This window comes from Scyliorhinus canicula, chromosome 2 (genome assembly GCF_902713615.1).
Source record: "Scyliorhinus canicula chromosome 2, sScyCan1.1, whole genome shotgun sequence".
Classification (NCBI taxonomy): domain Eukaryota; kingdom Metazoa; phylum Chordata; class Chondrichthyes; order Carcharhiniformes; family Scyliorhinidae; genus Scyliorhinus; species Scyliorhinus canicula.
In genome coordinates this window covers 8,051,914-8,076,386 of record NC_052147.1, presented here as the reverse complement: position 1 = coordinate 8,076,386, position 24,473 = coordinate 8,051,914, and the positions used below count along the sequence as shown (strand labels likewise).

Genomic DNA, 24,473 nt, shown 5'->3' with positions numbered 1-24,473 from the left:
CTTCTGTGATATTCTGGGAAAGAATTTGGAGGCAAAGGGAATATATTTTCCTTGAAGCTAACTCTTCAAATATTAAGAGCGTGAATGCTTTGTACAAAATTCCTTTGTTGCCCATTTTAATAAACACTAACCAGTGTAAAATAGAACCAGTTAATGACTCTGTTAAACAGCAAAGAAAGGAATGAAATACAAACACATTAACAGTCACGCACACAATCCAAGAGGCTTATTGTGAGGCAATTGTTCGGAACCTCCTTGTGCTGTCCAGCTTCCCAAATGGTTTTACTTAACTGATCTCAAAAGCGAATTAAAAAAAAGAACAAATTATTCTGATCTAAACCAGATTGTAGATTATTTTTGTGTTCACCTGTTGTTTGAATAAACCCATTTTCTGCCCCTTTGGATGTTAGAAAGTGCAGAGGGTTTTTTTTGGTGTGAATGATCCTGTGGAACAGTGCAAGCTGTTTTTATACACATCCATACTCATACCACACAGTCTGCTGATCCCCACTGGCTTCCGGAGATGCTGCCGCACGTTTTGGCGCCACCCACTACTTCTTTTACTCGGGTCCTCTGTCCCAGTTGCGGCGTTGCCATATTCAGGAGATCTGTTCTGGGGGTAGTGTCCAAATCTTCGCACAGCCTATGACCCCGACCTGCCTGCTCATCGCTTTGATGAGAAACCGCCCGCACAGGAGACACCAAGGCCACCTCTCCGCAGCGGGCTGCAGGCTTGCGATCACCGAGGGGCTGGGTCACCGTGCAGTGAGAGCTGGGACACGGTGAGGTTGTCCAGTTGGGCATTTGGGCTGCCAGGCGAGGAGCCTGGGCCTCCGTTGCTTCTGAGGCTGCTGAGAGAGTGCTGTGGGATTGGGAGGCATTTCTCATCCTTTGGGGGAGCCAGTGAGAGACGCCTGGGATCAAGGGACCGGCAGCTGATGTTGACCATTGGATTGGAGCCCAGCACCCGAGCTGACTGTGGCCTCTCGTGGAGCACAGACTGTGTCCCACCACTTCTGCAATCACTGGTAGATTTCCAGCCACTCTTTCCATTGTCCCTGCTCAGCGAAGAAGTGTCCATCCCCAGCTTGTGATGCGTCTCCTGCCTGTCGGGGTCATTGAGTCTCAGCAAATCGGCCGATGCCAGGCTAAATGCTCGAGTGAGTGAGCAGCTTCTAGTGTTCCCAAGAGGTGGTTGCTGGGGTTGTGCTGCTTTCTCCCTTGGCTTGGGCACCTTGGGAGCGTTACTGTGACTGGGAAACTGTCAGCGGGGAGAGGAGCCAGACTGTGCATGAGCCACTGTCGGACGAGGGTTCGGTCTCACGTACTGCCCAGGCTTGGGGACTTTCCCATCCACAGACGTCAAAAGTGTTCTTTGGAATAGGGGACACATAATTAGTCAGCATTTTGCAGTTTCTTTTCTGTTAGGGTGCTCGCTGATCATGGATGGCTCACTCTTCTTCCTGAAGTAATCACTCAGTAAGTCATCCCGAATGCTGACCTACAATCAAAAGAAAACCACAAAGAGTGGGTTTAAAATGTGCGATCATTTTCTGGCAATAAGGACAATATATACCTCCAAGTCTGCTCCACTATTTACTAAGATTATGGTGATCTTCTACCCCAGCTCCAACTTCCTGTCCTCTCCCCAAATCACAAGATGTCCATAAATGTCCACAGTCTTGAATATAATCAACAACTGAAGATCGACAGCCCCAGGGTAGGAATTCTAAAGATTCACAGCTGCTGAATGAACAAACGAAGAACAAAGAACAAAGGAAAAGTACAGCACAGGAACAGGCCCTTCGGCTCTCCAAGCCTGTGCCGACCATGCTGCCTGTCTAAACTAAAATCTTCGACACTTCCCGGGTCCGTATCCCTCTATTCCCATCCTATCCCTGTATTTGTCAAGATGCCCTTAAATGTCACCTATCGTCCCTGCTTCCACCACCTCCTCCGGCAGCGAGTTCCAGGCACCCACTACCTTCTGTGTAAAAAAACCTTGCCTCATACATCTCTAAACCTTGCCCCTCGCACCTTAAAACCTATGCCACCTAGTAATTGATCCTCTACCCTGGGAAAAGCCTCTGACTATCCAATCTGTTTATGCCCTCATAATTTTGTAGACCTCTATCAGGTCGCCCCTCAACCTCTGTCATTCCAGTGAGAACAAACAGAGTTTATTCAACTTCTCCTCATAGCTGATGCCCTCCATACCAGGCAACATCCTGGTAAATCTTCTGCACCTTCTCTAAAGCCTCCACATCCTTCTGTAGTGTGGCGACCAGAATTGAACACTATATCCAAGTGTGGCCTAACCAAGGTTCTATACAGCTGCAACATGACTTGCCAATTTTTATACCCATGCCCCAGCCAATCATGGCAAGCATGCCGTATACCTTCTTCACGGTGTTGCCCCTTTCAGTGACCTGTGGACCTGTACACCTAGATCTCTCTGTCAATACTCTTGAGGGTTCTACCATTCACTGTATATTCCCTACCTGCATTAGACCTTCCAAAATGCATTACTTCACATTTGTCCGGATTAAACTCCGCCTGCCATCTCGCTGCCCAAATCTCCAATCTAAATCCTGCTGTATCCTCTGACAGTCCTCATTGCTATCTGCAATTCCACCAACCTTTGCGTTGTCTGCAAACTTACTAACCAGACCAGTTACATTCTCCTCCAAATCATTTATATATACTATGAACAGCAACGGTCCCAGCACTGATCCCTGTGGAACACCACTAGTCACAGCCCTCCAATCAGAAAAGCACACTTCCATTGCTACTCTCTGCCTTCTATGACCTAGCCAGCTCACCTCTGATCCTGTGTGACTTCGCATTTTGTACCAGTCTACCATGAGGGACCTTGTCAAAGGCCTTACTGAAGTCCATATAGACAATATCCACTGCCCTACCTGCATCATCATCTATCTTTGTGACCTCCTCGAAAAACTCTCAAGTTAGTGAGACACGACCTCCCCTTCACAAAACCGTGCTGCCTCTCGTTAATACTCTATTCGCTTCCAATGGGAGTAGCTCCTGTCTCGAAGAATTCTCTCCAGTAATTTCCCTACCACTGACGTACGTGCTTACTGGCCTGTATTTCTCTGGATTATCCTTACTACCCTTCTTAAACAAAGGACAACATTGACTATTCTCCAGTCCACCGGACATCACCTGAAGACAGTGAGGATCCAAAGATTTCTGTCAAGGCCTCAGCAAATTCCTCTCTAGCCTCCTTCCTTCAGTATTCTGGGGTAATCCCATCAGGCCCTGGGGACTTATCTACCTTAATATTTTTCAAGACGCCCAACACCTTGTCTTTTTGGATCTCAATGTGACCCAGGCTATCTACACACCCTTCTCTAGACTCAACATCCACCAATTCCTTCTCTTTGGTGAATATGAATGAAGAAATTTCTCCTCATCTCGGTCCTTAATGGCGTGGCCCTGACCTTGACACTGTGACTCTGCATTCAGGACTCTCCCGCCAGGAGAAATAACCTTTCAGAATTGAATCTATTAACAACTCTAACGCAGAAAAGGTGCATTTAAATAGCACCTTTCTTGACTCATAAGGCCACTGTAATGGTCACGTGAACGGGGGGAGGGGGATGTATAGATTAGTCAATTATGTGTGAATTGTGCACTTAAGTCCCTGGATTGGGACTTGAACTCACAACCATTTTGATTTGATTTAAATTTATTGTCACTTGTATCGAGATAGCGAAAAATATTGTTCTGCATCCAGTCCAGGCAGATCGCTCCATATATGAAAACATAGGCTAAACGATAAATACACAATGTAAATACATGGACATTGGGGTGAATCACACGAGTGTAGTACTACTCAGTAGAGAAGATGTGTAAAGAGATCAGTTTAGTCCACAAAAGGGTCATTCAGGAGTCTGGTAAAAGCGGGGAAGAAGCTGTTTTTGAACCTATTACTGTATCGTGTGTTCTCAGACTTTTGTATCTCCTGCCCAATTGTAGAAGTTAGAAGAGAGAATAACCCGGGTGGGAGGGGTCTTTGATTATGCTGCCCGTTTTCCCAAGGCAGCAGGAGGTGTAGTTCGAGTCAGTGGCTGGGAGGCGGGTTCGCGTGATGGACTGGGCTGATCTCGACTCTCTGGAGTTTCTTATGGTCTTGGAACGAGCAATTGCCATACAAAGCTGTGATGCAGTCAGATAGGATGCTTTCTATGGTGCACCTGTAAAAATTGATGAGTCAATGAGGACGTGCTGAATTTTGTTAGTTTCCTTTGGAAGTATAGGCTCTGTTGTGCTTTCTTGGTCGTAGCGTTGACGTGGGTACCATCTGGGCCACAGACGAGACTGCATGCCATCTGGGCCACAGCTGGCACTAATGGGGCAGGGAGCAAGCAACGTGGTACAGGTTCCTGATACAGGCTGATGTGAGACAGTGAACTTGAGGCAGGAGCTTTCCTTCTCTTTATTTACCACCCCACCAATTTCCGTATCATCTGCGAACTTGCTGGTCATTCCGCCCACATTCATGTCTCGATCGCTCAATGTAAATTACATTCAGTGTGGGACAGTGCAGCTCTGGTGTGTTCCAGTGTTTGAAAGTGCAGCTCTGGTGTGTTCCAGTGTTTGACAGTGCAGCTCTGGTGTGTTCCAGTGCAGGACAGTGGGGCTCTGATGTGTTCCACTGTCAAACACTGGAACACACCAGAGCGCCACCGTCCTACACTGGAACACACCAGAGCTTCACTGTCCTGCACTGGAACACACCAGAGCTGCACTGTTCTGTACTGCAACACACCAGAGCTCCACTGTCAAACACTGGAACACACCAGAGCTGCACTGTTCTGTACTGCAACACACCAGAGCTCCACTGTCAAACACTGAAACACACCAGAGCCCCACTGTCAAACACTGGAACACACCAGAGCCCCAACGTCCTACACTGGAACACACCAGAGCTTCACTGTCAAACACTGGAACACACCAGAGCCCCACTGTCAAACACTGGAACACACCAGAGCTGCACTGTTCTGTATTGCAACACACCAGAGCTCCACTGTCCAGCACTGGAACACACCAGAGCTGCACTGTCCGGCACTGGAACACACCAGAGCTCCACTGTCCGGCACTGGAACACACCAGAGCTGCACTGTCCAGCACTGGAACACACCAGAGCTGCACTGTCAAACACTGGAACACACCAGAGCTGCACTGTCAAACACTGGAACACACCAGAGCTGCACTGTCCGGCACTGGAACACACCAGAGCTGCACTGTCAAACACTGGAACACACCAGAGCTGCACTGTCAAACACTGGAACACACCAGAGCTGCACTGTCCCACACTGAATGAAATTTACATTGAGCGATCGAGACATGAATGTGGGCGGAATGACCAGCAAGTTCGCAGATGATACGGAAATTGGTGGGGTGGTAAATAAAGAGAAGGAAAGCCTTAGATTACAGGACAATATCGACGGGCTAGTCAGATAGGCAGAACATGGAAAATGGAATTTAACCCAGAAAAGTGGGAGGTGGTGCGTTTTTTGGACGACTAACAAGGCAAGGGGATGCACAATGAATGGTAGGATGCTAGGATCAGAGGCACCTCGGGTGCCAAGATCCCTGAAGGCAGCAGGACGGTGGATCAGGTGGTTAAGCACATGGGATACTTGCCTTTCTTAACCGAGGGATAGACTACAAGAGCAGGGAGGTTATGATGGAGCTGTCCAAAATGCTGGTTAGGCCACAGCTAGAGTACGGTGCGCAGTTCTGGTCACCACACTAAAGGAAGGATGTGATTGCACCAGAAAGGGCACAGAGCACATTCACCAGGATGTTGTCTGCGCTGGAGAATTTTGAGAGGCTGGGGTTGTTTTCCTGAGAGCAGAGAATGCAGAGGGGGGACCTGACTGAGATGTGCAAAATTATGAAGGACATAGATAGGTTGGTTAGGAAGACATTTTTCCCCTTAGCAGAGGGACCAATATCCAGGGGGAATAGATCTATGGTAATTCAGGGGAGATTTGAGGAAAACGTTTTCATCCAGAGGGTGATGGGAATCTGGAACTCGTCTGAAAGGGAGGTGCAGACAGAGACCCTCACAACATTTAACAACCATTTGGATGAGCGCTTGAAGCACCACAGCACACAAGGCTACGGACCAAGTACTGGAAAATGGGATGAGAATAGATTGATGCTGATGGACACAAGCCGAAGGGCCTCTTTCTGTGCTGTAAAACTCGATGGACTATCGTCAGCCTATTCGCTGCCAACACACACAATGATGGAGGCTGATAAAAATAAGCTGCATTTGTTAGCACCGAATTTTGATTGCCTCACAGTCAATGGAGTGTGTCATCGTTGCTACACTGTAGGAAAACACAGCACAACGTTTTGCACAAAAAAAATCTCTCACAAAAACAATTCAACACCAGCCTGAGAATCTGATCTTTTTGTGATGTGGATGAGTGATAAGTATGGCCCAGGACACTGGGAAAAAGTCACCCTACACCTCCCCCCCCCCCCCCAACCTACACCCTCTTCACCTCCCTGACCCCCAACCCACCCTACACACCCCACCCCCCCCCCCCCCCCCCCCCAAAATTCCTCAGCCCTGGCCCATCATGGGATCTTTGATTCTCACCCGAGAGGGGAGACAGAGTCCCGGACAAACTCCTCATCAAGGCAGAGGTGTTGCGAGAACGAAGGCATCTCAGAGGGTATGTCCCTGTGAAAAAGGCTGGGGAAGAGGGGGGGGGGGGGGGGGTGACGTGGAAGACGATCTGTGCAGGGGCGAGAGACAAAGTAAAAGTTGAGCCACAGGAAATGGGCCAGACACAATCTGCCTGTCAATAGAATCTTCAGCAAACAGAAACTGTTTGTGAAAGTGTAGTCATTCGGAAAGGTGCAAGAATGACAAAGAAATGACTGGGGAATGTGGAATATACATGAAGTGTGTACGAGGAAGTAGCTGTTTGCAGCCTGTCAGGTTCTAATTATAGAACATTGCCACATGTCTCTATATCACCTTTCTGCTGATACACGCACTGATCTGTGATAAAGGACTGATCAGGAGCATGTCAGCTGCAGTACCTGATTAACCGATAGTTGGGGTTAGGTGAACAAGAAATCCCGTGTCGCTACAATTGAATTGGGTTGGCCTGTCACAGCAAAGCTCCATAGGGTTAATTAAAACAAAATAAAGAGATTTGGTGAGACGAGAGCTACCATTCTTCAGGATTTACAGAAGGTAAATAATGCCAGAGAAATCGGAGGGTGTTTAGATTGTAACCTTGTAGTCAATTTGGATCAAAAAGCATTCGACAAGGTTCTACACAAGAGGCAATGACACATAATTAGGGTTCATAGTTAAGGGATTAACAAGGATTTAGAAGTTAATTGGCTGAAAAAGAGTAGGAACAAATGGTTCATTTCCGGATTGGAGAGCTCAGTCTGGATATCCTGCCTCCTCCATCCCGACTCTCCAAATACAGCTCCGAGCGAGAAGGGTGGAGCGAGAGATTCCCATCCAGAGACGGATTGTGAACCTTCAGCAGGATGCCAAATACTGAATTAGACCGATCAAGGTCTGTCCAATCACAGCATGGCAGCGAGGGGGGGCGGGAGGCAGCGAGGGGGGGGGGGGGTGGGAGGCAGCGAGGGGGGGGGGGGGGGGGGGGGGGGGGGGGGGGGGGGGGGGGGGGGCGCGGGAGGCAGCGGGGGGGGGGGGGGGGGGCGCGGGAGGCAGCGGGGGGGGGGGGGGGGGGGGGGGGGGGGGCGGGAGGCAGCGAGGGGGGGCCGGGAGGCAGCGAGGGGGGGGGGGGCCGGGAGGCAGCGAGGGGGGCCGGGAGGCAGAGAGGGAAGGAGCGAGGGGAGAGGAGGGGCGAGGGGAGAGGGAGGGGGCAGGGAGGGAGCAAGGGGGCGAGATAAGAGAGGGAGAGAGGGAAGGAAGGAGAGAGGGAAGGAGGGAGAGAGGGAAGGAGGGAGAGAGGGAAGGAGGGAGAGAGAAGGAGGGAGAGAGGGAAGGAGGGAGAGAGGGAAGGAGGGAGAGAGGGAAGGAGGGAGAGAGGGAAGGAGGGAGAGAGGGAAGGAGGGAGAGAGGGAAGGAGGGAGAGAGGGAGGAGGGAGAGGGGAAGGAGGGAGAGGGGAAGGAGCGGAGGGGGGGAAGGAAAGGGTGAGGGACAGAGTGCAAAAGTCTGCCTTATTCTCAGTCTCAGGATTCAGAAGTTTCCCTTTGGAATCAGCGATAAAATATCCCAGGAAACTCTTCAAAGTTTGATGTCCTAAAGAACACTTGGAACTGCTCAAAGGAAAGCAGGGTATTTTAAGATCCCATGACAGTATTTGATAAGCGAGGGTTCTCACGAAGTCATGGCCAAGAACCCTCTTTGTTCACTGGTAACAGCACCACAGTTTGGTCATCTGACTCGCTATCTGAGGAATTAGAGCTCTGCACAAAATGATTCAGTACACACTGCACCACAAAACTCTCACATTGAGATAACAGAATACAAAAACACAAGAAATAGGAGTAGGACTCGACCATATGAGGCCTTATCGTCTCTATTAACTTTTTGTGCGTCACTATAACTTGAGTTGCGACACAAATGCAAGTCTCTTCCTTGCATCGGGATAGCAAGAAGGAAAACGGAGGCAGACGCACATGGAAGCAGGGAAGAGGGCCAAGGATGGACATGCCAAGGGCACAAGGTTGAGAGCTCCGGAGTGTTACCTACATTGTTTGGTGACTTCCCACTTTCCTGTAGGAACTCCTCCAATGTCACCATTTCACTGCCAGGTGAGGATGCCCTGGTGCGGCTGGAAGGATGACTTTCCTTCACCCTCTGTAGCGTGCTGTAGGATCCTGGGCTCCGCCGTGATATCATCGGGTCTGATTTACTGCCAGCAAGCAAGGCCAAACTGGAACGATAAGGATAGATTTCTTTGGGTCCTGCTCCAATGTCTTGACTAGGCACCATATCATCACTCCTGTGAGTCTCCAGACCGCTCTCAATAGGATCTGTAGAACCTATAAAACAAGTTACATAAGAATGTAAGAAATAGCAGGAGTAAGCTATTCAATAAGATCATGGCTGAAATGATGTGGCCTTAACTCCACTTTCCAGCCTGTACCCCGTAACCCTGTAATCCCTCATCTAACTCAGCCCATGAATATTCAATCCCAACCTCCACTGCTTGAGATTTTTCAATCCTTTTTAACTTTTTCCAATTAAGGGGCAATTTAGCATGGCCACACTCCCCTAGCCACGGACTATAACATGCCGCTGGATGGAAGATCAGAAAAGTCCTGACCCTGGAAACCATGCCTTCTTAGAGGAGGAAAAGCTAAGAGGTTAAGATTTAATAGAGGTGTTTCAAATCATGAAGAGTTTGGACAGAGTAAAGAGATATTTTTACCAATGGTTGAAGGGTCGATAAGCAGGAGGGCAGGGATTCAGGGTGATTGACAAAGGAACCAGTGACAGCATGAACAAATTGTTCTTATCTTCACAGTGTTTGACGATACACTGCCCGAGAAGGTGGTGAAACCAGATTCGATAGTCACATTTAAAGAGAACTGGATAAGTAGTCGAAGGGGAAATATTTACAGGATTGTGGGGAAAGAGCATGGGAGTGGGACGAATGGAATAACTCAGTCAGCACAGCTACAATGGACTGATCCTAAATTTGAAGCTGGAGTCAGTTAAAGTGACCATGAAGTTGTCAGATTGTTGCAAGAACATGTTAGGAAAACAAAGGTAGTTTTAAGGGATTTATATTTGTATTGATAAATATTAGAAATAAGGTAAAGATGGGTTTAATTTAATGCTTCTGTGTCTAGAAGGTACCTATAGTTAGATTCATGCTGGACAAAGGTGTTTGTATATGTGGAGAGGGTTGATCAAAATCCTGAAACTCCCTCCCTAACAGCACTGTGGTTGTACCTACACTTCAGGGACTGTAGCGGTTCAAGAAGACAGCTCACCACCAACTTCTGAAGGACAACTAGGGATAGGAAACAAATGCTGGCCTAACCAGTGACACCCATATTCCATAAATTATGTTTAAAAAGAGAGCTAGGTGTGAACGAGAGGCCATTGTAAGTTTAAAAAAAAGCTTTTCTTTGTTCTTTCGTTTTAGAAAAGAACCTCTCTAAGCTTTGCTAGAAGAAAAGCCATACAATGGAGTAATGATTTAAAAGCCAGTGTCAGAGTGCTAATGGACAGCTACTTAAGGAAACGAGAGAAATGAAGAATAGTTTCCGGAGAGTCTGAAGTTACAGGAACAAAGAGGAACTGGGAACAGAACAGGGTACTGTTCATTTGGCTTGTGAGAAGTCAGAAAGATATCTCATGTGGTTCTGAGGTTTGTGATATCTTATTATAGTGTGAGAGGCATTAACTGAAATAATTATGGTGCAATTGGTGGCTGGCTATTAGAATTTGTGTGTGTAAAAGCAGTCAAGACAAAAAAATCCTTAAAGAAGTTGGTGTAAAATCCTGGAGTGGATTTTCTGGTAAAAGCAGAAGCTTTGTTCACAAGAATCTTTTGCATAAAGTGTACTGGATTTCAGAATGTAAACCACTGATGGAAAGCATGATTATGAGAGAATATGTATTTTTTTTAAACTTAAGAGTACCCAATTATTTTTTTTTCCAATTAAGGGGCAATTTAGCGTGGCCAATCCACCTAACCTGCACATCTTTGGGTTGTGGGGGTGAAACCCACGCAGACACGGGGAGAATGTGAAAACTCAACATTTAGTGACCCAGGGCCAGGATTCGAACCTGGGACCTCAGTGCTGCAGTCCCAGTGCTAACCACTGCGCCACATGCCGCCTATGAAAGAATATTTTAAAGCGTAATTTGGGGGATTAGAGTTTGGGAACTGTTACGTGATAATCATCTGGGGGGATTCGAAGGAGACATTCACTTGGGGTTTAAGAGGGAATTGTGTATTTGACTGCAGGCAACTTGTGGCATCAAAGGGAATTTGTGTGTCAATGAGACCACTGTAGCTTCAAATGTAGTTTGTCATCCAGGTTAACCTTAAAATCTGTGTGATTTGTTAAATTGAGGAGGGCAGTAAACGAGTATTGTCTTATAATCCATTCTGTTCATGTTTAGTAACTGCTTTTGAGCCAGGGTTCCATTCTGGGATCTTCCCGTCCAGTAATAACATCAACTAGAATTGTCACAAACATAGGAGCTGAAATAGGCAAATCAGCCCCACAATCCTGCCCCGCCATTCTACTAGATCAGGGCAAAATGCCCAAAAGTTTCACGTACTTCAGGGAAGGAAACCTGGCCCCCTTCCCTGGTCAGGGTGACTCCAGGCCCACACCAATGTTTAGCAGTTAACCCTGGCCCTGTGAAATGGTCTATCAAGACACTGGGACTGGGCAATCATTTTTTGAAATTCATTAATGAGATGTGGAAGTCACTGGCTAGGCCAGCATTTAGTGCCCATCCCCAACTACCCTCGAGAAGGTGAGGGTGAGCTGCCTTGCTGACAATGACTAGGTGGCTTATTTATAATTTTAGACGGATATGCATTTAAGGAAAGGTTGAATAAGCAAATGAGAGAACACGAAACGGAGGATTAATCCAAGGCAAGAGTGCAATCATGGCGCCAGCATTGACTGGCTGGGCTGACTGGTTCGTTTCTGTGCCATATATTCCACGCAAGAATAAATTTGCACGGTTAACAGAGTTTATTTTTGCCGAGTGCTGGGATTGGGACTTTTTTTGGGTGAATGCTTGGATTTATAAGTCAGTGAATAATGCACTCATAGACACTCCCCCGAAGTGCTTTGAAATGCTTTTTAATTGTGTTGAAGAGGTTATATAAATGCATATTGTCAAGGAGTCAACAGCCTCCTCCATCTTCAGATACTCTGGCCTGAAGACCATGGGCGCCTATTGAATTGGTTACGATTACGCTTGACTAAATACAGCACTGGTCTGCCTTTGCCTTCTGCAGGGTGGTTGACCAGAGAACCCGCCCGCTCTTTACCACCTGATAGTAATAATCAACCTGTTTGGACATGTTATGCTCCACCTTCCATAGCCATCAAATCCTGAGGTGGGGCATGAACCCAGAGCTTCTGGCCCAGAGGTAGGGACGTTGCCCACTGGGCAAAAGGTCACATCATTATTGCAAACTGGGAACCAGTAAGAGGACAAACCAGCAAAGACCTCCAACCAACTCCAACAAAGGTGTTTTTTTTACAGATAGATGTGTACATTACAATGGGATTAATGAGGACTATTTTCTTTTTGGAAGGGGAAGCAAGTGAATAAACTTGCAGACAATTTGAAGACTTGTTTATATTAGCTGTTCAGTTACAATGAGCACTTTGGCACGGAGTCCAGGCTGGAACAGCTTCAGCTGTTCTCCAAATGCCAAGCTCAACAAGAGAAATTAACTGGTTACTTTGATCCTCTGTCAAGCACAACACTGTCACAACTCAAACTAATCACTACTTCCAGGCACTCTCACCTCCAATTTAGGAGATCTTGGATTCAAGTCCTGCCCAAGAGACTTGAGCACATAATTTAGATTGACCATTTCATTGCAATACTGAGGGAGTGCTAATTGTCAGGGTTACTGTCTTGGTGAGACACCGTCTGCCTTGTCAGGTTGAATTAGAGTCGATGGAATAGCAGGACTATCCCCAGGGTTGTGGGGCTGATTTTTAACCTTCAGCCAACATCAACAAAAACAGATCAGATCATCGGCACGTTGCTGTTTGGGAGCCTCCTGTCTGCAAATTGGCTGCCATACTTGCTACATTACACCAGTGACAACATGCCATTGGCTGTTTTGCACCAAGGTCTTGAATGGTGCTGGAGAAATGCAAGTCTTTCTCTCACCAGAGAAGGGGCGAGTACGAGCAGATCCCCTGGGTGTGTAATCATTTGGACTTCAGAATGACATTCGCCATGCCTCTCGCTGCTCCCAGCGACTGCGGCAAACCAGGAACTTGATTGCTTTAAAACGAGACTTCCGTTCTATCTCGGAAGGAAGTACCACCTTAAAGAGCTGGCAACTAGCTGTACACAATCCCAGTTGCACTAGGACAGAATGTTGGCCACTGCTGGGATTACAGCCACTCCCAAATAGGAGAAATCTACAATCACAGGGTGAGGCTGGCAGGCCCCAGAGGGGGTCGGAAAATAAAGGGGTAAATATGACCTTGGCGATGGTGCCTCTGAAGGGCCCGGAAAGGAGGTCCCCCCACCCCCAGCAGCATAGTATCAAATCCAGCCCACAGTACCAAGCTGCTTAGATTAGTTAAATAAGGCAATAGAATTTCAGTTAAACCTGGTTAATTAGCATTGGACAAAGTACAGCAGGAAAATCTCTACCTTGGCTTGTGTTCCTGTTAATGGGAAGCTCCACTTCAAGTGACTGTGTCCGGAGGTCGTCATCAGAGTTAAAACCTATTGGATAAGAATTGTGACAAAAATTATGAGAGAAATAATCAGTTGTTGACCTTGCTTCACCCATGTCAGCAAATACTGTACATGTTTCCATTTTTAAGGCTATTCTATACTTTACAAAATTGAACTGTGTTATTGGCACCAATGTCAGCCAACACATTGGAAGTGGAGTGGAATTTACAGCAGATCTTGCAGTAAACAGTCGACTTCAACAGTCGAGTCTATTTATTCTTAGCACACAGTGGTATTTAAAAAAGAGATTTTCAAAAATTCATTCCTGGGATGTGGGTGTCGGTGGTTAGACCAGCATTATTACTCATCCCTAGTTGCCCTTCAAAAGGTGTATGTAAACCCACTGTGCTGTTAGGATTTCACCCCAACGACAGTGAAGGAACGGCGATATATTTCCAAGTCTGGGTGACGAGGGGACCCTCCATGTGGTGGGGATCACAGGTATCTGCTGCTCTTGTCCTTCTAGATGGTAGCGATCGTGGGTGTGGAAGGTACTGTCTAAGGAACCTTGGTGTTTTACTGTAGTGCATCTTGTAGATGGGTACACATGACTGCCACTGTTTGTCGGTGGTGGAGGGTTTGAATGTTTGTAGAAGGGGGAGCAATCAAGCGGGCTCCTGGATGGAGTCGAGCTTCTTGAGTGTTGCTGGAGCTGCGCTCATCCAGGCAAGTGGGGAGTATTCCATTACACACCCGACTTGTGCCTTGCAGATGGTGGACAGGCTTTTGGGGGGGGGGGGGGGGGGGGGGGGGGGGGGGGGGGGTTCAGAGGTGAGTTACTCGTCATAGGATTCCTAGCCTTTGACCTGCCCTGGTAGCCACAGTATTAATGTGACTAGTCCAGTTCAGTTTCTGATCAAGGGTAACCCCCAGGATGTTGATTGTGGGGGATTCAGTGATGGTAATGTCATTGAATGTCAAGGGGCGGTGGTTAGATCTCTTGTTGGAGGTAGTCACTGCCTGGCACTCGAGTGGTGCGAAAGTAACTTGGCACTTGTCATCCCAAGCCTGGATATTGTCCAGGTCTTGCTGCATTTGGACATGGACTGCTTCATTGTCTGAGGAGTCACAAATAGGGCTGAACATTGTGCAATCATCTGCGTACTTCCCCACTTCTGACCGTATGATGGAAGGAAGGTCACTGATGAAGCAGCTGAAGATGGTTGGGTCTGGGGCACTAACCTGAGGAACTCTGCAGTGACGTCCTGGAGCCGAGATGATTGACCTCCAACCACCACAACCATCTTCCTTTATGCCGGGTATGACTCCAACCAGCGGACAGTTTTTCCCTGATTCCCATTGACTCCAGTTTAGCTAGCGCTCTTTGATGCCACACTCGGTCAAATGCTGCCTTAATGTGAAGGGCAGTCACTCTCACCTCACCTCTGGCATTGAACTCTTTGTCCATGTTTGAACCAAGGCTGTAATGAGGTCAGGAGCTGAGTGACCCTGGCAGAACCCAAACTGAGCGTCTGTGAGCAGGTTATTGCTGAGTAAGTGCCATTTGATAGTACTGCTGATGACTGATAGGGTGGCATTGGCTGGGTTGGATTTGTCCTGTTTCTGGAGTACAGGTCACACAGGGGTAATTTTTCACATTGCCAGGTAGATGCCTGTCTTGCAGCTGTACAGAACAGCTGCGGCAAGTTCTGGAAGACAAGTCTTCATTACTATTGCTGGAGTATTGTCAGAGGTCAAAGCCTTTGCAGTATCCAATGCCTTCAGCTGTTTCTTGATATCATATGGAGTGAATTCGTATTGGCTGAAGACTGATATCTTTCATGCTGGGGACCTCCGAAGGAGCCCGCGATGGATCATCCACTCGGCACGTCTGGCTGAAGATTGCTGCGAGTGTCTCAGCCTTGTCTTTTGCACCAATGTGCTGGGCTCCTCCATCATGAGGATGGGGATATTTGCGGAGCCTCCTCCTCCAGCGAGTTGTTTAATTGTCCACCACCATTCATGGCTGGATGTGGCAGGATTGCAGAGCTTAGATCTGATGCATTCATTGTGCAATCGTTTAGCTCTGTCTATTACTTGCTGCTTATGCTGATTGCCACACAAGTAGTCCTGTGCTGTAGCTTCACCAAATCGACACCTCATTTTTCAGTCTGCCTGGTGTTGCCCCTGCCACGCTCTCCTGCACTCTTCATTGAACCAGGGGTGATCCCCTGGCTTGGTGGTAATGGTAGTGTGGGGGATATGCTGGTCCATGAGGTTGCAGATTGTGGATGAATACAATTCTGCTGCTGCTGATGGCCCACAACACCTCATGGATGCTCTTCTTGAGTTGCGAGATATGTTTGAAGTCTATCCCATTTAGCACGGTGGTAGTGCCACACAACACGATGGAGGGTATCTCAATATGAAGACGGGACTGTGTCTCCATAAGGATGGTGCGGTGGTCACTTCTACTTATATAATCATGGATAGATGCATCTACAGCAGGCAGGGTGATGAGAATGAGGTGAAATATGTTTTTCCCTCTTGTTGGTTCCCTCACCACCTGCTGCAGTCCCAGTCTAGCAGCTATGTCCTTTATGACCCGGCCAGCTCGGTCTGTGGTGGCATTACCGAGCCACTCTTGGTGATGGACACTGAAGTCCCCCACCCAGTGCATAATCTGTGCCTTTGCCACCCTCAGTGTTTCCTCCAAGTGGTGTTCAACATGGAGGAGTACTGAATCATCAGCTGATGGTGGCCGGTACATGGTAATCAGCTGGAAGTTTCCTTGCCCATGTTTAACCTGAAGCCATGAGACTTCATGGGGCCCAAAGTCAGTGTTGAGGACTCCCTCCCGTATGACACTGTGCTGCTACCTCTGCTGGGTCTGTCCTGCTGGTGAGACAGGACATACCCACGAATGGTGATAGTGGTGTCTGGGACATTGTCTGTAAGGTACGATTCTGTGAGTATGACTACGTCAGGCTGTTGCTTAACCAGTCTTGTGAAACAGCTCTCCCAACTTTGACACAAAGCTGGTTTCTGTCGTTTCTGGTGCGTTGGTTGATGGCGGGCAGTCCTCCAGTTTCATTCCTTTTTCGTGTTTTTGTAGCGGCTGAATAAAACCGAGTGGCTTGCGAGGCCATTTCAGAGGGCATTTAAAAGTCAACCACATTGCTGTGGATCTGGAGTCACATGTAGACCAGGAGAGGGTAGTAGATTTTCTTCCCTACAGGACATTAGTGAACCGGGTGGGTTTTTATGACAATTGACAATGGTTTCATGGTCATGATTAGACTTTTAATTCCAGATATTTCATAGAGTTTAAATTTCATCACCTGCCATTGTGGCATTTAAACCCGGGTCCCCAGATCATAATTGAATCTGCAGCAAAATCTCTCTTTCCCCCCCCCACCCCCCCCCCGGATCTTTCAATATCCCAAATATCGCCAGTTCTGGACTCTGAGTTACCCTCCCTTCCAGGACTTCTGACATAGCGTCGCAAATCCCTGCAAGAATCCCTCAACTTCGGACATGCCCAAAACATATGTACATGGTTCGCCAGGCTACCCCCACACTGCCCACATCTGTCCTCCACCTCCTCAAAGAATCTGCTCATCCGGGCTAGTGTCATGTGGGCCCTGTGGACCACCTTGAACTGGATCAAGCCAAGTCTGGCACACGACGAGGATAAATTGACGCTCTTCAAGGCTTTTTCCCACAGTTCAATTTCCAGCTCTCCTCCCAACTCCTCTTCCCACTTCCTCTTCACCTCTCTGATAGGGGCCCCTTCCCACTCCATCAACTCCTTGTATATCTCCGAAATCCTTCCCTCTCCAACCCCTGCTTTTGACATCACCTTGTCCTGTAGTCCACTTGGGAGGCAGGCGAGGAAAGTTTGGAACTTGCCTCCGTACCAAGTTCCGCACCCACCCGGCAACTGAAACACCTCCGCTAGTGCCTCCCAGGTCCGAAAGCCCTCCTGGATGAATAGGTCCCCAAAACTCTCAATCCCTACCCACTGCCATCTCTTAAAGCCCCATCCAGCCCCCCCAGGGCAAACCGATGTGTTGTGTTCTGCTGCTTCGGATAACACAGGCTACTACTTGATGCAGTCTTAATTAAAGGTTGCTCCAGACTCTGAAATTAGTTCAACGTGTTTATTGAACTATTAACACAATTCTCAAATGAGTTAGACTCTCTGCTAATCTAACTGTAGTAACTCAGTCTAACTGTACCAGCTTGCTCTAAGCCACGTGCTGGGGTGTGATGCTGCTGATCAACCCTGTCTAACTCGCGAGATACCTGTCTGTGGAAAAAGGCAGGGTGGGAGTGCCTCATCCCTTTTATAGTGTTTATGTCATGCCCCCTTGTGGTGATGCCACCTCTGAGTGTCCTGACTGCCCATTGGTTGTGTCCTATTCTGAGTGTTCATTGGTTGCATATCATGACACGGTGGTTGTCACAAATGGGTGACCACACTGACGCCTTGTCCAATCACATGTGCTGACTCCATTGCCCCCACACCCTTAGGGCTGCCACCACCACAGGGCTTGTGGAGTACCGAGCCGGCGAGAACGGCAGAGGCGCCGTTAGTAAAGCCTCCAAACTCGTACCCTTGCAGGATGCCGCTTCCACTCGCTCCCAAACCGACCCCTCCCCCACTACCTGTGATAGCGTTGGGGAAGCAGCCCCAATAACCCAGAAAACATTTTATAAAATTCCACTGGGAGTCCATCAGGACCTGGGGCCTTGCCCGACTGCCCGCCCCAATCTGTCTATCACCTCCCCGAGCCCAATTGAGCCATCCACGACTTCCACCATCTCCTGATCTACCTTTGAGAACTCTAGGGCGGAATTCTCCGCTCCCCACGTGGCCTGGGAGAATCGTGGGAGGGTGTCCCGACATTTTTTACGCCCCCCCGGCGATTCTCCCGCCCCCCCCCTCGAAAAAATCGCCGCTCGCCGTTTTTCACGGCGATTCGCCAAGCCCGATGGGCTGACCCTTCACGCCCATTTCACCACGGCAGCAACCACACCTGGTCGCTGCATTCGTGAAACGGGCACCAGATGCCTGTTTGGGGCATCCAGGGCCCGATTTGGACGGGAGCACCGCGACTGTGCTCGGGAGGGGACAGGCCCACGATCGGTGCCCACTCTTTCCCCTCCGCCGCCCGGCAAGATCAAGCCGCCACGTCTTGCCGGGCCGTGGTGGAGAAAGACGGCACCGCGCATGCGCGGGTTCGTGCCGTCTGCGCGGTGATGTCATCCGCGCATGCGCTGGTTGGAACCGGGAACCCGCGCATGACATCATGAAAAGCGCCGTTCGCGCGTCACTTCTGGCGTCCGAGGTCGCGGCCGGGAATGACGGGGGCCCGCTCCTAGCCCCCCCGGGTGGGGGTGAATTAGGTGTGGGGAGCGGGCCTCGAGGCCGTCATGAACCACGGCCGAGTTCACGACGGCCTCCGCGATTTTTGGCCTTAGCGGAGAATACTGCCCCTAGCCTCTCCAGGATTCATACCCCCTTCGCCTGCCAGGAGTTTAGACTCATATAGTCGACTATGGAATTCACAGAACTCGTCGTTAACCTCCACTGGGTCCATCACTACCTTCCTCTTCATATCCTTTATTTCCCTATTTCTCTTGCTGCCTCCTGCTTCCTCAGCTGATGCGCCAGCATCCTGCTAGCCTTCTCCTCATATTCATATAAATCTCCTTTTACCCTCCTCAGCTGTCCCTCTGCCTTACCTGTGGAAAGGAGCTCAAACTCCATTTGGAGTCTCTGATGCTCCTTCAGGAGCTCCTCCTTCAGAGACTCTGCTTATCTCCTGTCCACCTGCAAGATTTCTGCTACCAACCTGTCCAGCTCCGCCCGTTCAGTCTTCTCCCTATGGGCCCGAATCGAAATACGTTCCCCTCTAATAACCACCTTCAATGCCTTCCACACCACCCCAGCCGCGGTCTCTCCAGTGTCGTCGTTCTTTATAGACCACCGAATCGTCTCCCTCACTCGCTGACAAATCTCGTCGTCCGCTAACAGCCCTGCATCTAATCTCCTCTGCGGGCGCTGGGACATTCCTGGGCTTATCCGCAGGTCTATCCAATCTGGTGTGTGGTCTGACACCTCAATTGCCAAGTACTCTGTGTTCTCCACCCCCGCTAACAGTGTTTTATCCAGTACAAAGAAATCTATCCTGGAGTATGCCTTGTGCACATGAGTAGAATGAATATTCCTTGCTCCTTGGCCTCTCGAATCTCCACGGATCAACCCTTCCTATGTGCTCCATGAACCCCCGCAGCTCTTTCACCATTGCTGATACTTTCCCTGACCTAGAACACGACCAGTCCATTCTCGGATCCAGGACCGTGTTGAAGTCACCCCCCATAACCAACTGGTGCGAGTCAAGGTCCGGGATCCTGACAAACGTGACACCAGTGGTTTAAAAAGGTGAGATGACCACCACTCACTCAAGGGCAATTAGGGTTTGCCAGGGACTTTCACATCCCATGGATGAATTTAAAAAGTGTACAATCTCACTGACATTCTCTCCCCTTCATGCTTCAATCAAGAACATGAGTGTGACAGAGAGGAGGAACAACCTCTCTACCCACTCTTTTCATTCCGAAGTTTCTTAGCAACATTCTGAGGGAGCTGATTCTAGGTCAATAATGCTGCAACTGTGCGTCCATAAGTATGTCCCAAGTATTCACCCTTTGACCAGAAAAATATTTTTATAATTAATGGCACTTCAATAAATGATGATATAGAACAAATGTCTTGAAGCTGTGCAATCTTTTTAGCATGTTATCAACTGACATTACCACATTCCCTACTCTCTCCACCCCCCCGCCCCCCACCCATGACGCAGGACTCTGACGCAGATACAATGTCCCTACTGCTACTGGAGATAAACTAACCCGGTGTTGTCCAGTACTATTGCTAGTAGTCACAAGGGACTAAACTGGTAATCCAAATGTGGCTGATTGTATTTCTGGTTCATAAATAAAAAGTAAGCAGTGGTCACTTGTCTTTGGGGCTGTGATCTCAGTATACATATTCACATGGCACACACTCGTGGAGAGCTTATGTTTCCAAAACCCTTTCCAGCTCGAAGCATTTGAAAGCCAATTGCCTTCTGAAGCATTGTTAATGCTGTAATGTGAGGAAATGAGTCAGTCAATATGTACACAGCAAGCTCCACAATTGCCAATGAGATGAATACCCCGACAATCTGATTTTGTACCAATGTTGGTGAACATTAACCTTTTTGCACATTTGTTAGTTGAACGCTAAAAGGAAAAGCAGATTTTGAGTGTTTTTCCCCTCCTGTGAATGTTCTCCTTCCTTGGTTAGTGAATGGCGTGGTAGGTTTGTTAAGCACACATAACGGAGCAAAGTGCATTTACCTATATCGCGTGTATCACTTTCAACCAAACCGCAACCTGGTGTCACTGTGGCCTAACCAGTGGTCTAGTCAGCGATTTCCATCAGACAACAGTGTATACTAAAGATACGTTTTATGCCAAGATTGTCAGTACCAGAACGATTTCCTGGACCAAAAGCTCTTCAACACTCCAATTTCTAACAAGTGATGAGAGAAGGTGCATAATAACATTTATAAGGTGGATATCAGAACAGAGTGGCTGTGCCCATTATGAATGATTAAACAGGCTGAGGCTCTTTTCTCCAGAAAATGGAAGGGTAGAATTGCGGGGAATTTAAAAGACAACATGCCATAAATATGAATAACTTAAAAAAAAAGGAAATTTAGGAGAAACGTCTTTAGCCAGAGAGGGTGATTAGAGAGTGGTTGAGGTAATAACAGATGTACTTCATATGACAGAGTGCGGAAGAGAAGGATACGGTGATAGGGTGAGATTAAGTAGGGTAGGAGGAGACTCGTATTGGGTGTAAATACCAGCAAAGACCGGTTGGACTGAAGGGCATGTTTCTGGAAACTCTATGAAACCCGTACCTTTGGTTTGGACTGGTCGTCTGCAGCTGAACGTGGGGGTGGAGTTTGAGGCGGTGAGGTGGATGGCAGAGGTGGAATACGCCATGGCTCCTAGCTCAACACGACGGCGTTGAGTCGCAGCGGTGCCCTCTGGACTTGGGGTCTTGGAATGGCCTGCACTCCCCAAGAGCTCTCTCTGCTTCTGCCCATCACTGGCGACTAGAAGAAAAAAGATGCAAGAGCCAAGCACAATTATTATTCCCCTGATCGTAACCGAAACGGGTGCTCGATGCCACAAGGAGTAACGGGTGACAAAAACCTTGAAGCACAAACTCAGCAGCTGAACTAGGCTCCAAATGCTTGGCTTTTCAGTAATTAATAGAGGCGTTACAGTACCAAGTGGGGCTCACAGGGGCAAGGGGGCAATGTAATCGAGTAACCAACAGCAAATACTTTCCAGTGAGCAGCCTCAAAGAGGGAATAGAATGAAAGAACCAATCAGTGCTCGGATCAGAAAGACAGGGTTTCAGTACGGATAAGGGTCGTCAACTCTGCAGAATTGCCCTGGAGCCGCCAGGAATTGGTGATTAATCTCCAAGACGACAGAGTGAGGAGAAAAATCAGAGGAGGCAATAAAACAAAAAATGGTCTTTTAAAAGGTGACATTTTGGATACCTTTGTTCATCAGCTAGAAAACCATTGGAGATGTTCAGGGAAAGGCTGCTTGGCCAAAGACCAAGAATCACCCAACTGGATAATGTGAAGAGTCTGCTTGCTACCTCATTGGCTATAGGAAGGCAGGGCGCCATGACGATGGGTGACCAATGGCATGAGTGTGGGAGTGGGGCAGTTGGAGGCAAGAGTTAATGTGATGACACCTCCCAAAATATATCTGACCTGAACGGCCAAGCCCAGTTACAAGTGGCCCATTTATGATCATTGGATTATTATCCGAAACATCTTTTTCAGCTACTGAGTGACCCTGCACATTTCCAGAAGCCCCTGCATTTCTCTCAGGCTGCCAGAATCCTCTATTGCACCGTTCTGGGATGGGGAGTGGGGCATGATATTTTTAAAAAATTACTGAGCTCAGTATCCATTAGCTATAGGAAGAGAGCAAAAATAAACAGCCAGTTTGTCGAAGGTAAGTCTGGCCAGAAAATGCACATTGGAAGGTTTGGAGAGAGCAGGGTCAGTCTGGAGGCGATGATTCAACGATTGAGTAGCCTGCTGGCATTCTCGGTTGGCAAGCTACAGTGAGGCGAGTCAGCTCCAGGAGAGCGGACAGAAAACCAAAAGAACTATGTGTGGAGAAACGTTGCTCAACGGTTTCGAAATCCTGTTCATTTCACAGAGCAGATCGTTATGAAGGTTTCAACGGGTGAAATGGACTACAGCGTCACCTACTGGTGTCGCTACAGGGCAGCAGCTTAGCCCACAGGAGAAAAATAAACCCTCTGGTGTTTGGTTAGTACAACTAAATAAAAAATGCCATTTAGATATCTACATTTCTCATCACTGGAAGGTTTTAAAGTGTGGTGGAAACACACTAGTTTCCGCAGCCAGCCTAGAAAACATTGCCCTTCAGGTGAAAGATGGAGTGTGATTGGAGGCCGACATGCAGGCATAAACCCTAATAGTTTTCTGTATATATTATATATCTTATGTCTGAATACTCATTACAAATTCCTAAACCCACATTTATAACATGAACAACCCATGTAAACTCATACTATTGTGCCTCCAGTGGTATTGGGGTTTATTGACAGCCCGATCTGCTTACATTGGAAATTATGATTATAAATGTGGATGTAAGGATATATAAATACTGGGAATGCTATGACAGATGCTAGATTTATAAATTATTGAAATTGATCAACACCATCCTTGCAATCAGATAAGGCCTCGATTTGAAATCATTTTCCATTTCAAAAATAAACAATCTAAGGTGGGTAATAATCCTTCTGGAGCCCAGTTCAGCTACTGCGAACAATTAGCAATACTCAGAATAACACGAGGACTGAGAGCTGTGAGCAGAGTCAACAAGACAGGCACTTGCATTACTAAAGATCCAGGGAGTAAGGATAAATAAGCTTTCGCACCTTCCTTCTATTGACTATTGTACAATCCCAATGGTGCTGGTCACTTGCTCTCAAGTAGCTATTTGTTTCGATAAGTCCTCAGCCAATGAGAATCAGTATTATCCTGGTTAACCATGGGGAGGTTGCAGCAAAGTCTTGCTGTCAGTCAATGGGATGCTGGCTGCGCTGGTGTAACTGCAGGGCCCCGCCGGCTGCCGGAGCTGCGGGGCACACTGCGGGGCCCTGCTGGCCACCTTAAGGACGGAGAATCACCCTGGACTTTCTAGGAAAAAGTCAGGAGTGATTCCTGCTCGTTTTCTGGCGGACATAGGGATCTCATCCCCAGAAGAGAGAATCCCGCCCAATAACTTTTTTAAAATTTAGAGTACCCAATTCTTTTTTTTTTCCCCCCAAGGGGCAATTTAGTGTGGCCAATCCACCTACCCTGCACATCTTTTGCGTTGTGGGGGTGAGACCCACGCAGACACGGGGAGAATGTGCAAACTCCACACGGACAGTGACCCGGGACCTGGATCGAACCCGGGTCCTGGGCGTCGTGAGGCAGCAGTGCTAACCAATGCTGCTTACCCAAATAATAACTTGATAGAGATCTAACTCAGTACAGGCCTCGTTCTGAAGCTGGGACGTTCTTGAGCTGCTCATTAAACTCATTGGGGAAGCTCACAGAATATTGAACCCTTAATAGAAAATGGCTAGAAGGCACAATGTGTCCTGAAATACCCACGACCTCCATCACCAAGAACTACTAGTGTAGCATTTGCAAGGGAACATCACTACCTCCATGTTCCTCTCTCAGCCACACACACCATCCTGACTTTGACAACGGAGTTAAATTCCTGGAACTCCCTCTCCAACGACAATGCAGGAGTACCTTCACCACATAGGCTGGTGTAGTTGAAGGTAGTTGCTCATTAGCACTCGGGATGGACAATAAATGTCAGCCATGCTAGTGATGCTCCATTGCAGCATTGATCTTTTGGAGGTCTGGAACTGGCTACTTCCCACATGGAACTGTCCTG

The 24,473-nt window shown here is 48.1% G+C and overlaps 1 protein-coding gene across 1 annotated transcript in view; it reads right to left on the bottom strand.

Moving 5' to 3' along the window:
* Positions 1-354: 354 nt before the first annotated feature.
* ccdc88c (coiled-coil domain containing 88C) overlaps positions 355-24,473 on the bottom strand; it is a 223,258-nt gene continuing 199,139 nt past the window's right edge. Inside the window, exons 26-29 of the mRNA XM_038773235.1 lie at positions 21,374-21,571; positions 13,368-13,442; positions 8,733-9,025; positions 355-1,501 (exon numbers count right to left, since the gene is read on the bottom strand). Of these exons, the coding sequence (XP_038629163.1) occupies positions 1,400-1,501; positions 8,733-9,025; positions 13,368-13,442; positions 21,374-21,571 (668 nt within the window). The 3' untranslated portion in view covers positions 355-1,399. The remainder of the gene's footprint in view (positions 1,502-8,732; positions 9,026-13,367; positions 13,443-21,373; positions 21,572-24,473) is intronic.